Source organism: Cavia porcellus, unplaced genomic scaffold, assembly GCF_034190915.1.
Source record: "Cavia porcellus strain 051 isolate PalLab524CR breed Dunkin Hartley unplaced genomic scaffold, mCavPor4.1 scaffold_25, whole genome shotgun sequence".
Classification (NCBI taxonomy): Eukaryota; Metazoa; Chordata; class Mammalia; order Rodentia; family Caviidae; genus Cavia; species Cavia porcellus.
In genome coordinates this window covers 20,082,941-20,096,227 of record NW_026947508.1, presented here as the reverse complement: position 1 = coordinate 20,096,227, position 13,287 = coordinate 20,082,941, and the positions used below count along the sequence as shown (strand labels likewise).

At 52.0% G+C, this 13,287-nt stretch overlaps 1 protein-coding gene across 4 annotated transcripts in view; it reads right to left on the bottom strand.

Moving 5' to 3' along the window:
• The window catches only part of Rps6ka1 (ribosomal protein S6 kinase A1), a 36,166-nt gene that overhangs the window by 9,922 nt on the left and 12,957 nt on the right, over positions 1-13,287 (bottom strand). For 3 of the 4 annotated variants that reach the window (XM_005004269.3, XM_013154024.3, XM_003471299.5), the window contains 15 exons: positions 12,488-12,604; positions 12,176-12,257; positions 10,215-10,295; positions 9,963-10,042; positions 8,365-8,471; positions 6,976-7,013; positions 6,495-6,637; positions 6,078-6,148; positions 5,682-5,770; positions 4,651-4,715; positions 4,305-4,407; positions 2,688-2,818; positions 1,397-1,522; positions 1,108-1,197; positions 673-831 (listed from right to left, as the gene is read on the bottom strand). In XM_005004269.3, the coding sequence (XP_005004326.2) occupies positions 673-831; positions 1,108-1,197; positions 1,397-1,522; positions 2,688-2,818; positions 4,305-4,407; positions 4,651-4,715; positions 5,682-5,770; positions 6,078-6,148; positions 6,495-6,637; positions 6,976-7,013; positions 8,365-8,471; positions 9,963-10,042; positions 10,215-10,295; positions 12,176-12,257; positions 12,488-12,604 (1,482 nt within the window). The remainder of the gene's footprint in view (positions 1-672; positions 832-1,107; positions 1,198-1,396; positions 1,523-2,687; positions 2,819-4,304; positions 4,408-4,650; positions 4,716-5,681; positions 5,771-6,077; positions 6,149-6,494; positions 6,638-6,975; positions 7,014-8,364; positions 8,472-9,962; positions 10,043-10,214; positions 10,296-12,175; positions 12,258-12,487; positions 12,605-13,287) is intronic. The other variant, XM_023565684.2, reaches the window with a different exon arrangement.

Here is a 13,287-nt window from a genome sequence, read left to right as displayed (position 1 = left end):
CCTCAACCACCACCTCACAGGGAAACTCACACTGACAACCACAAGGTGCGTCCCTATTGGCTGCCTTGGTCCGCGCAATGCTTACCTGCCCTGTACGACTGTAACAGCTGAGTTCTGCCTTTGGCCCAACACCTCTCCCAAAGCACCTGCTGTGTTTCTAGCAGCATTTCCTCTCATCTACTTCCTCTGTCTCAGCAACCGGCCCAAGGCCAAATTCCTAACTCAAAAATCCAATTCTCCCTGCAGCAGCTCCCAGCCCAACACCCTCATTCTGCCTCCATTCTTCCCAGGCTGTTTGACCTTGGGCGAATGACCTTACCCCTGTGAGCTTCAGGCCCCTTTCCTGGTAGGTTCCACCGTAACAGCATCTAACTTAGGGCTGTTGTGAAAATCAGCTGAGATGACGTGAGGAGACTTCCCCTTATAGTAAACCCTAGCATGCTGCCTGGCCCACAGTAGGTACTGAATAAACTTTTGTTCCTTTCCACAGTTTGGCTCATCTCTTCCTCCTGCCTCCCTTCCTTCCACCTGTCCACTACCCACCCACTTGTCCGTACTGTCCCCTCTGGCTGGCTGGCTGGATATTGCCTCTCCTGCACCAGCCTATGCTCCCTACATTGCTGATGGTATGACATCATCATCGGGGTCCTCCCCGCCCCAATCCAGACTCACCCCCTGCGAGTGCAGATACTCCACAGTCTTGCCGATGGTGTGCAGGACGAAGCTGGCCTCCCGCTCCGAGAAGAACTTCTGCCGTAGGATCTTGTCCAGCAGCTCCCCACCCCGCATCAGCTCTGTTACCAGGTACACGTGCTTGCCGTCATCATACACCTGCCCAAGGACTGCCATCAGGGCCATCTCCCCATCACCATGAGGCTTAGGCACCCACTGTGCTCTGTGCCCCAGTGACGCTGGTGGATCTTCGCCCATCTGGGCTCCTCTCCTCCTGGACAAGGGGGTGCTGAACTGGTCCCCAAGGAGCAGACAGACTCTCAGAAAATACTTGAGCCTACAGTGGGGGCCCTTGGAGTGTGGCTAAACCAGAGGTACACAAACCTCAGGGGTAGTGCGCCAGCCCCTATGCTATTCTCAAAAACCCCTACTCACATCTTTTAATGTGATGATGTTGGGGTGCTGCCCGTACCGCAGAAGAATTTCTATTTCTTCTGAGGGATCCCTCTTGCTCTTATCGATGACCTAGAGAAGGCAGATGTATTCAGTAGTGTTTGGGACAGACTCTCACATCCCTTCCCGCCATGGCACCCACCCCTCAGGGTCTGGGGTCTGTTCTCCTGTTCACAGAGCCTCAAGCCCTCACCCTCCAGGCAAAGGCCACAGGTCACTTGGCCCCACCCCCAGCCCTCGGCCTGGGCCAAGACACTGTCAGGAGGCCCACCTTGACAGCATATTCCATGTTGGTGGCCTTGTGGACACAGCGCTTGCACACAGAGTAGGAGCCCACACCGATCGTCTCCTTTACCACGTAGCCGTCACTAAAAACTAGGTTCTTCCCATGGAGTTGCTGCAGGAGACCAAGAAGTGGGGCTGACTGCTGGCTCCAGAGTGCCAGAGGTGCCCAGCACCAGAGCCTTGACTCAGTGGATGTGGTACAGCTGAAGAGCCAGGAGGCCTGGGTTAGTGCTGGCTGCGTGACTTCAGGCAAGAACTCCTCCTCTCTGGGCCTCAGTTTTCTTCCCTTTCTGATGGGTACGCTTGCTGACTCCCAGGCAGTCTGGGTTGCGGTTTGTATAGGCAGAAGGTGGTGCAGGGGGAAGGGCAAGAGTCACAACACACCCACCAAGAGGTCTGTGGTTCTGAGAAGCCTAGGCAGGCCCAAGAGGGACACAGGAGCTCCAATTTGGGCTCCAGCTCTGCCCTTCTGAAGGTTGGGGTGAGCTATCTCCCTTTTCTGGGGTGTCAGATTCACTTCATTAAGTATCTCAAGGTTCTGTGACATTTGCAATGGTAAATGTTCATATGGTACCCGGTGTGGGCTGTGCACCAAGCACTATCTAAGCACTTGCATCAGGCGGCCATGCGTCCAGCAGATGGCCTTAGTTTGCACCTGCTGTCTTTCTCACAAGGCACCAGAGGAAGGTTCTACCAATACCCCATTTATAGAGAGGGACACAGCAGCACCAGGAAGTAAAGTGTCTCATCCAAAGTCCCTCCACCTTGAAGATCTGTACCAAGCAATGAGCTCCCAGTTCTACACTGTTTTTTGTTTTTTTTTGAGACAGGGTCTCACTATGAGGCCCAGGCTGGCCTTGAACTCATGGGGTGATCCTCCTGCTTCAGCCTCACAAGTGCTGGGATTACAGGGCTACACCACCACGCCCAGCTACATTTTCCCTCTCAACTTTTTTACATATCAGTTTAGTACACAAGTGAAGGACAAACAAGACCCCTGCTATCCACTCCTGTCAGGGACTTGACAGACATTTGACCACTTGCTGGGTACCCCTGGCACTTACCCACCTCTGGGCCCAAAAATTTATAAGCATGTTGTCATCCAATTATTAGGGTCACTGTTTCACAAATGGGAAAAAGAGGATCAAGGAGCTGGCAGGGCCTTGGCATCAGGCTTTGAGCCAGGCCTGTCCAGATCTGCAGCCTATGCTCAGCCATTCTGCCCCAGATCTCCTATGTGGAAAGGGCCAACCGAGCAATGGCCATTCCTCCCTTACCTGTACCACCGAGTGCAGGGGTGCCTGTGTGGCCCGAGGCTTGCTGTCGTCTTCCATCAGGCCAGTGGCCACGAAGCTGAAGCCACGGAACAACTGATGGGCGCCAGCGCTGGGTGGCACACCTGGGGAATCTGTAGGGGTAGAGCAGGACGTGAGCCCAAAGAAGCCTTGCAAAGGCTCCAGGGAGCCTGGCCTGCATCAGTTGCTGGCAGTGGTGGAGTCTTGGGCATGGGAGACTCCTACATCAACCTCCAGTCCAGGCCATGCTCAGGCCAAGGGTCTTGGATGCCCTCACCCCTGGTCCAGCTGCTATACAAGAGCCAGTAGGACAGTTCCAACTGCAAACCTGCTGCTCTGCCACCTCGACTCTGCCTTCAGCAGATAATCCACCTCCTCAGTCAACGCAACCCTGAGGTCCCATGGGCCTAGTCTCCTCTCTCCCAGATCCTGCAGCACAGCTACGCTCCATTTCCTAGATCCTTAAAGGGGTGCCTGAGCCATTACACACACTGCTCCCTGCCAGACAATCCACTCCCTGTCTACCCTTCCAGGCTCAGCTCACGTGATGTGTCCTCTGAGAAACCCTACCTGACACTGTCCTCTGCCCCTTACACACTATGAACCCCTTTTCCAATGCTGGCCTGAGCTAGATGATGGCAGGGCCTGGGTCTGTCTCATTTACCAGACATGGAATGCAGTAGGGACCTTGATGAATAAATGGATAAAGATGAGACTGGGGCTGAGGATTTAGCTCAGTGGCATAAGCACCTGCTTGATAAGCTCAAGGTCGCAAGTTTGATTTCCAGTGCCAAAAAAAAAAAAAAAACAAAAAACCAGATGAGACTTGGGGTAGTGCTAAGGTACCCATTATCAGTAATATGCAAGGTACAGTGAGAAAAGCAACCCCTAATGCAAAATACATTCGTCTAAAAAAAAAAAAAATTTACCATGACTTACTAAAAAAAAAAAAAAAAATTTACCATGACTTACCAAGAAAAAAAAAAAAAATACATTCGTCTAAGAGGGGTTTTGAAATTAACATCACACCCGCAACCTACTGCCAATATCTGGCTAGGAGTTATGGTTTCTCCAGCCAACTCCCAAAGTACCCACTGACTTCCTGTGGTACCCCTGAGAGTGAACAGGCTGTGCCCACGTCCCAGCATATAGAGGACCAACAGTCAGAAGACCCGAAGCTGATTCCCACACTTGTCCCTGACCTATGGGTGCTGCCACCTCTGCTTGTCAGATTGTTTCCATCACGGCTTTGCCGGGTGAGATTCCTTATCCCTGACGTGCGTGCAGGACCCGTGTATTTAGTCTTCTCAGTGGGCCTGACAATGCCCGGGGCAGTGGTCTTACCTTCCTATTGTGGCTCTGACTACCCACACACCTCTCTGTCTCGGCCAGATACAAAGAGTTCCACAGAGCCCAGGGTGGGAGAGTCAGGTGGCATGAGACAGGGACAAGGTCAGAGTCCCACGGAGCCAGACACCGCCTGTCTACCCACACACCCAGCCCTGGCAGACTCCCTGACCGCCGGTGCCCCAAGGTGCTCTTGCTCTCTGTTTCCCTCATGTACCAGCCACAGGCAGACAAACCAGACCAAGGACATACCCTTGGGTGTGCGGGATGTGAACTCAGTGTCAAAGTAGAAGGTGTCATCAGGCTGAGCCACCGCTGGCTTGAAGGGTGGCTTGATTTCACGTCGGTACAGCTTCTGCAAGGGTGGGGGTTCTCTGGTTACCACTGTGTCCCTACAACTCACCAGCAGCCTCGTGCCGGAAGATCGTAAATGACTCTGCCTAGCACACAGCAGTGTAACTGCTTGCTCCCAAGAGGTCAGCCTGGAAGGTCAGCCTTTACCCTAGGGCACAACGTCACCCGCCGCTCCTACCAGTCTCCTCCCGCCAACCACCCTGTGGCCAACAGGGTCAAAGCTCCAACGGGGATGGACACTCACGTTCCAGTCAATGGTGGAGTAGAAGATGTGCCTCTTGATCTCCTCTCCTGCATCAGGACCAGAGCCTGAAAGATCCCAAATGAAGTGTTTGCCCTTGGATGGTCCAACTGCAGACACCCACCAGTCTACCAAGTGGCTGCACAGTACCCTGGTACTGGCTGTGGTGCAGGGGCAGGGAATGCTCTCACTCTACCTAGTCACTACCCTGAGGCCAGCACCCACTTGGTATTTTTCATTCTCTGCAATCTCTAATGAGCAAGCTTCAGTACACTGATGGAAGAAGGAAGGTCCAGAGAAGTTAGGCAACTTGTTTAAGGCTCCACTGTCAGGACAAACGCTGGGCTTGTTCTGAGATCGAGGGCCTTCATGCCTTCCCAACGAAGGCCCCCTCTCTGCTCCTCTTATCCTATGGACCCTCTGGACCATGAGATAAACTTTCATGCTATTCAACCCCCAGGACTTGGACTGACACTTACGAAGCTGGTCATGGTCCAGGGGAACCCAGAAGCCAAGGAAGCCACCATCTCCTGAACACCAAATTCATGCCAGGCCTATTCTCAGAACCTTGCTTAATCAACAGAGCCCATAAGCTTGCTTGCACTCACTGACTTCATTGAGACGAGGAACATGGTGCACAGAGAGGTGAAGTCACCTGCCAGGTCATACAGTGGCACATATTTGTTCAACAAATATTTATGGAGGAAGCTCCATGTGCCGGGCAACAGGGACTGACATGCCTGGAACCTGAGCCTTCTCCTGGGTCATAGCCTTGGCGGAGAAGCTGCGTGGGGGCCTCTGTCCTGGTCCCCAGAGGGAATGGGGATGACTCAGTTCCTGCCTTCCCCTACACACAGGTCATCCACCCTCCCAGCACCACACATGGAGCCAGAAAACAGGGTGGCCGGAGGCATTGTCTGCCCACACAAAGGACAAGGGCCCCTTTCAGCCCCAGATGTGGCCCTGTGGCCTAGGCTGCAGCTGTACCCCGCTCCTCACTGCCACATTCCCTCCCCTCAGCCAGGGCTGCTTACCGAGCCGGTTGGCAGGATTCCGCTTGAACAGGGCCCGCAGGAGGCTCTGGGCTTCCGAGCTCAGAAACTGGGGCATGCCTAGCTTTGCCCTGAAATAGCCCCGAGGTCTCATTAGGCAGGAGCCCCACTCCACAGCCCAGCTCCCTCCTCTTCTGTCCAGGCCTCTTCCCAGCTCAGTCCAGACAAGCCAGCCACTAACTCACCTCCCAAAGACTTCAGGGATCCCTCCCACAGGCCCTGGTGAGTGGAAAGGGGACTGTAGAAAGCATAATGTTTAACCCAGAGGAGTGTCTCATTCATGAGGGCAATGCAGGCAGGGATAGGGTGACACTCTAGCCCCTAAACTGGGGTGGGGCTTTGGCACTCCCACAGTACCATGGCAGGGCTGATGCTTACTTCAAAATCAGGTTCATGGTTTCTTTCCGGTCCTTCCCCTGGAAGGGTAGGGAGCCCGTCAGCATCTCAAACTGAAAGAACAAGGGTCTGGTCAGGCTTCATCTCTGTCTCCCATGTCCACTTCCTCTGCCCACCCAGGCCAAGCCACCTGCTCTACTCCCAGGATTTCTGCCAGCCTGATCAATCTCTAAGGAGCAGCACTAGGGGCCCAGAGCCGGGTTAAGGTTGGCCCAGGTGGGGTCAAGTCTGAGATCTTCCCAAGGAAGGAAATTTCAGAGGCACGCAGGGCAAGGCCAGCTTGGCTGTGAGGGGATTGGCAGGGCTGGGGATCTTGGAGATTCTGATCCCCAAATGACAGATGGGAAAGCTGAGGATGGAAATTTGGGCTGGATACTTTGCCTCTGTCAGGGTACTCACCATCAATACCCCATAGGACCACCAGTCTGCACTGTGAGTGTGACCCTGGCGGTTGACAACCTCTGGGGCCATGTATTCCACTGTCCCACAAAAGGAGTAGGCCTTCTTCTCATGGTCAATCGCTTCCTTGCTCAGGCCAAAGTCTGCAGCAAGGAGAGCAGAAGACATATCTTCAGGACTCCTGCCTTCCTTCCTGCCACTATTTACACTCATTTCCTCTGCCCAGGGACCTGATGGCCTCACTCCTATGAGGTTTAGGAGGACACTAGAGCCTAGAGAGGTCAGACAGCTAGCCCAAGGCCACAGGGCGAGGCACTGGGATTCCGCCCAGAGTGCTACAAGTCTAGGTCCTGGGGTTTGATCTCTTCTAAGTGATTGGTTCAGACTCTCAGGAAAAACGGACCCCAGCACTCAGCTGAGCCCTATCAAGAGCCATCTTTGTCCCTCCACAGGCCCAAGAGGGTGAGTGCCCTCCACTCACCGGTCAGTTTGATGTGGCCCTCCTCATCCAGAAGGATGCTGGAACACAGAAACGCAGTCAGGACCCCTCAGCAGCAGGCACTGGGTGGGTTCTGGTGGGACAACTGGATGGTGGGACTTGGGCCTGCCCAGAGGAGCTGTCCTGCCCAGATCAATCTGATGAACAGATGCTAGAGCCAGGCTGGGCAGCACCAGGCAGGTGTGTTGTTAATCTTTGCAACAACTGTGTGAGACAGGTTCTTTATGTCTTCCTTTTACTAATAGGGAGGCTAAGGCTCAGGAAAGTTAAGTAATTCCCCACAGTCATAGAACTAATAAGTAATGGAGACAGGTATTTGGTGTGGCTTTTATTTATTTATTTTGTCTTTTTGAGATAGGGCTTTACTATGCAGTTCAGGCTGGCTTTGAACTCATTTATGTAGTCCATGCTGGCCTTGAACTTGTAGGGATCCTCTTGCCTCAGCCTCCTGGGTGCTGAGATTACATACACAGGCCACCATGCTTAGCAAAGTGCCTAATTTTGTTTTTTATTATTTATTTATCCCTGAATTAGGGTCTCACTATGCTGGTCAGAATGACTTTTTTTGGTCTTTGTTTTTCTTATTTTTTATTTTTAATCGGTACCAGGGATCGAACTCACAACTGTCTGTTTGCAAGGTAGGCGCTTATGCCGCTGAGCTAAATCCCCAGCCCTGGTCTTTGTCTTGAGACAGGGTCTCACTATGCAGTTTAGGCTGGCCTTGAGCTCACTTATATTGCCCAGTCTACATAAGTAAAGATCCTCCTGCCTCAGCCTTTTGAGTGCTGGGATTACAGGTATGCATCAGCACAGCCTGGTGGTGTGCCTAATTTGGGGAGTTCTTTCTTTTTTTTTCTTCCAAGTTAGGATCTCACTATGTTGCTAGTTTTGATTTCAGATTCCTGGTCTCAAATGATCTTTTCCCTCAGCCTCCCCAGTAGCTGGGACTACAACAGACATGTACCCCACACCCATCCTGAGGTGTCTCTCAATCCAGATACTAGCCTACCTCACTACTTACTCCTGGCTTCTACATTATCACTGGGATACCTTAGGTATTAGGATACTAAGCAAAATTAAGATTTAGATATTAATGAAAATTCTAAAGAGGACCACATCAGAGAAAGATCTTTAATGGTAGCATCTCAGACATCACATCTCATTAGCAAAAAAGGAGGGCAACGCAACTGACCCTTGGCCATGGCAGCACTCGTCATTAGGTGCCCTGAAAGTGAGCCTGCTGTGGCTACCACCTCATCACTCAGCCACTCTTCAGATAGGCCAAGAAAGGGGACTGTTCCTGGGGAGAGCCCCACCACCCATCAGGAGGGCATGGGTTTCTGGAGGTGGGGGCAGAGGAGGTTCACTCACTTCTCAGGCTTGAGGTCTCTGTAAATGATGCCCAGGCTGTGCAGGTGGTCCAGGCCCAGAGCCAGCTCCGCCAAGTAAAACTTTACATCTTCCTCAGTGAACATAACCTGCAACAGGAACCAGGGCTTCAGTAGTGGGACCTTCTCCTCCTTCTCCTCAGGCACTGGGCCTTGGGCAGTAGTGACTTCCTGGTCCTTAGGGTCCACCTTGGGGATATCCCTCAGAACCACATACACCTTTTTCTTTCTTCAGGGGTCTGCAGTGTGGAATGGCTAATATACAAGTCACTCACTGTGGCATTCTTAGGAAGCAGCAGAAGGCTGGAAATAATAGAGGACTAGAATAAACCACCTCCCCTGCCTGGTGGAGAATGATGCAGCTATAAACCAGAACAAAGACCTTCTTCCTATTGTGAGACAGAACAATTTCTTTTTTTTTTTTTTTTTTTAAGTTTTTATCAGTACCAGGGATCGAACTCACGACTGCCTGCTTGCAAGGCAGGCGCTTATGCCACTGAGCTAAATCCCCAGCCCCTATAGAACAATTTCTAAGACACATTGTCTTGAAAAAGGTATACAGAATGGTACCTTTTAAGTAAGAAAGCTGCAGCAGGGATTCAGAACATGGATTTGTTTGCAAAAGGAACATGGGAAGGTTAAACAAGAAACCAACGAAAATGTTTACCTATGGGGGGACATAGGGGGGTTGGAAGAAGACTTCTTGATGAATACTTTTCTTTTGAATCATGTAAATGTGTTACCTATTCAAACATTAAAATAACAGTTTAAAAATTAAAATTCTGGTTCTCTTTAAAGCTTGATTGAATTATTAGTTCCATTTTTGTATTTGGCTCAGATCTTTTTACATCATGTGTTATCCATGGATAACACATGTGGAATGCTAAAGTCTCTATCTAGCTTTCTGGGTAGCTTTGAGTTTTTTCCCAATGCTCATGATCCTAACCAGTGCAGCCCTAAAAGAACATGAAGGTGGAGAGGAAAGAGGTACCCTTAGTTCTCCCAAATTGGGTGGCAAAGCCTATTCATCATAAGGCCATTTTTTTTTCTCCTTTGAGACAGGGTCTCTCTGTGCAGTCCAGGCTGGCCTTGGACTCATTTTGTAGCCCAGGCTGGCCTCAAACTTGCAGTGATCCTCTTGCTTCAGCCTCCCAAGTGCTGGAATTACAGGTGTGTTACCACACCTGGTTCCTCAGGCTTTGCGAGATGCCCTGGACAGATTGTCAGGTTCCAGGCCCAGACCACACTGGACATGTTCCTCACAATGGCTTGGGATGGGGAGGCCTTGCTGTGGCCCCAGGTTCTTCATCCTGAGGCCCTCAGGCAGGGGGATATCAGCTCACCTCTTTTTTTTTTTTTTTTTTTTTTGGTGGTACCGGGGATTGAACTCACGACCTCGCACTTGCCAGTCAGGCGCTTGTGCCTCTGAGCTAAATCCCTGGCCCTACCTCACCTCTTTTTTTTTTTTTTTTTTTTTTTTGTCTTTTTCATTTTTATCAATACCAGGGATCGAACTCACAACTGCCTGCTTGCAAGGCAGGCGCTTATGCCGCTGAGCTAAATCCCCAGCCCCCACCTCACCTCTTTTGAGAGCCGCGTGAAGAGGTCCCCGCCACGCAGGAAGTCCAGAATGAGATAGAGCTTGCCCTCGGTCTGGAAGGCTGGAGAGAAGGGGAAGACCATGCGGAGTCAGCTGGGCCTTGTGACCTCCCACTCTGGCCTTGGCTTCCTCGGCCTGCCTGGCGGGATATGAGACAAGGTACAGGGAAGGGAGCACAGCACAGGCAAGGACGCACACTGAGGAGGAGGAATGGGTAGGGTGTGAGGTCTCACCATAGTGCAGCTTCACCACAAAAGGGTGGTTTACATCAGCCAGAATGTCTCTCTCCATCTTGGTTCGAACACGATCACGTACTGGTCAGAGAACAAACGAAGTCACCCAGAGTCCAGGCACCCGATGCAGCCCTCTGCCAGCCCCAACTAAGGCCTCACTTTTTTTGCTTGTTGCTGTAGCCCTGAACTCCCATGGTTCCCTCATCAATCTTGCTTTCCTCCATGCTGAGTTGCTCTGGCTCCCCCTCCTGCTGTCTCATCCCCATGGCAATGCCCAGGAGGAGGCCTTTGTGCCCTACCAGCTCTCTAGGTCTTTCTCCCCATGACTTATCAAGTGCACTGGACAACTTGTGTCGCCCTATGCCCATTTCTGAGATCCTTGCACTTTGCTCTACGCACACACACACCTTTACCACTCTCTTCTTAATATAGTTCACAGATTCCCAAATTTTAGTCTTAGAGCTGCTGAAAATAGTTGCCTGGAGTGCTACTAGAGAGGCAGATTCCTTAGGCCCACAGTTCTGATTTATGGGTCTGGATGGGCATCCCTCAAGTTTGCTTTCTTTCTTTCTTTCTTTTTTTTTTTTTTTTTTTTTTTTTTTTTGAGACAGGGTCTCACTATGTAGTGCAGACTGGCCTTGAACTCCTTTATGTAACCCAGGCTGATCTTGGCCTTGAACTCACAGCAAACCTCCTGCTTCAGCCTCCCAAGTGCTGGGACTAAGGAATGTGCTACCACACTCAGTGAGTTTTTCTTTTAAATTTAACAAAACTTTTGAGACAGGTCTGACTAAATTGCTTGGGTTGGCCTTAAATTTGCAATCGTCCTGCTTCAGCCTCACAAGTAGCTGGGATCACAGGGATATGCCACCATGCCTAGCCTACATTTTTTTTTAAGATCACTAGCAGGTTCATTGACGAGCTGAGACAGAGATCATGCTATCTACCCAGCCAGTTTTCCAAACACACCTCACATCTCCAAAGCACCTTTGGCAAATAATTCCTCCTTCCCAGGTGCCCTTCCTCTGCCATCTTGGTCTGAAGAACTCCTAACTCACCTTTCAAAGCACAGGTCACATGGCTCCTCCTTAGGGGTACCCCTAACCCCTTAGCCTGACCCCTGTGAGCCACATCCCAGCCCTCTGGACTCCTCAACCTCAGCTATTCCCCCACACAGGTCACAGCACCACTGTGCTGCACCGCCAGGGCCTGGTCAGCTGCCCCATCCAGCCTGTGAACCCTTCACAGCAGAAATCGAGTTTTTCCATCTTTCTCCTCCCCTGCAGCTCCCGTTCCCCTTATGGAAGGGGACCTGGCTATCAGGCTGCACCAAAGCTTCTATATACCACAGAAGTCTTCCACGGGCCAAACGACCCATAAAGTCCATCAGGCTGACCCCTCCTGCTCCCACTACCACAACCCCAGAAAGGGTTTGGCTCAGATTCCACCCAGTCAGTAGCAAGCCTGGCTCCCAGGCCAAAGAGCCAATGTCTGAACCAGCGCTCACTGCCAGACATTCTCAGGCCCTTTGTGATTTCCCAGAATTCTAGACTTGGGCTTGGATCCTCTCCTGAGCCTCTCCACAATCATCTCCATGGCCTTGCTTTGAGTTCTCCTCTCTTATGGGCCTAGGTGTCCCCTGAATTTCCCATCTCTTTTCTCAGGCTCTTCACCCTGAGCTGCAGGACAGACATCTCCCTCAGATTCCTCTAGCATCACAAAACAACTCTGTTGACCTGCCTGACCACCTTGGGTGTTTGAGGGTCCTTCACCACCACAAGCAAAACTGCATTCACCCCACTACCTCCTTCCATCAGCCACCATCACTGACACATCACTGGAGCTGGGGAGGCGTGGCTGAGAGTAGTCCTCTTTCTTCTCCCTCCAGCTAGATCCTCCTGAAAAAAGGAGCTTCCTCCCTCAATCCTGGGCCCAGCCCGGCCTCTGCAACTACCACTCACCTTTCAATGTCGCCTTCTTTAGCACTTTCATGGCATACAGGTGCCCATTGTCGGGCCGGGTGACTTTGCGCACCAGGAAGACCTGAGAAGTTGGGGTGGAGGTCAGGACACAGGGAGAAGTTGGGAGGGACCTGAGCCTGCTGGTTGCCCTCCTGCAGGTCCCATGCTGACCTCTGGCTTTCCTTCCCTGATTCCCAAGTGGATCTGTGTACCAAATGATCCATCCTTTGGGACCCAAGGTGACCAGTGGCCCCTGCCTCTGATGGGACAGCTCTGATGGGCTGTCTTCCCAGTCATGGACTCGTGACTCACTTTGCCAAAGGATCCCTGGCCCAGAACCTTGAGGAGCTCGAAATGGGATGGATCAGCCTTCTCGGAGCCAGCCTTGACATGGTGCGTGATGGAGATCTCTTTGAGGACACCCTCATCCTGACAGAGGGATAGAGTTGGTGGGCACAGGAACTCCACCCCCCGGTAGCACGAGGCAAAGCCCCACCCACACCATTCCCACCAGACTCCATCAGGCCCACGGGCCCACAGACCCACAGACAGTCCCGGGCTCATGACACCAACAGGTCTCAAACCAGCAAGCTGTTGGCTCAGTAAGGCCACTCCTGCTGCCCTGGCCTGGTCAGGCCCGCAGGATGCCCAGGCCAGGCTGAGCCAGCCCCCAGACTCCAGCTGCGCCCCAGGGACTTGCCCAGGTCTGCCCTATGGGGCTCCCCTCCCTCGGCTATTTTGGTTTTGCTACAATAGGAAGTAGGGCTTGTGCTCACAATGGGGAGGCAGGGCTGAGCTTTTGTTCCTGATCAAGATGAGATGAGGGGATCCTGCGGCTTGTGTGGACAGGGCAGAGATGTGCAGAGATCCAGAAATCCTCCAGACCTCCCCCCAAATTGGTAAATACCAGTCTGGAGCAGGTGAGTGATAAACCCAGAGACGCCATGACTCACTTATACAAACTTCCCTCAGACCGGGCTCTAGAAGACTCCATCTGGCCCTGGCTGTTTGAGGACCCCTTTATCCTCTTTACAACCAGACAATATTACCCTGAAGCCCTGAGGTGCCTCCTCACTTCCCCAGAAAGGAAGTATAGGCAGGGTCTGGTCATC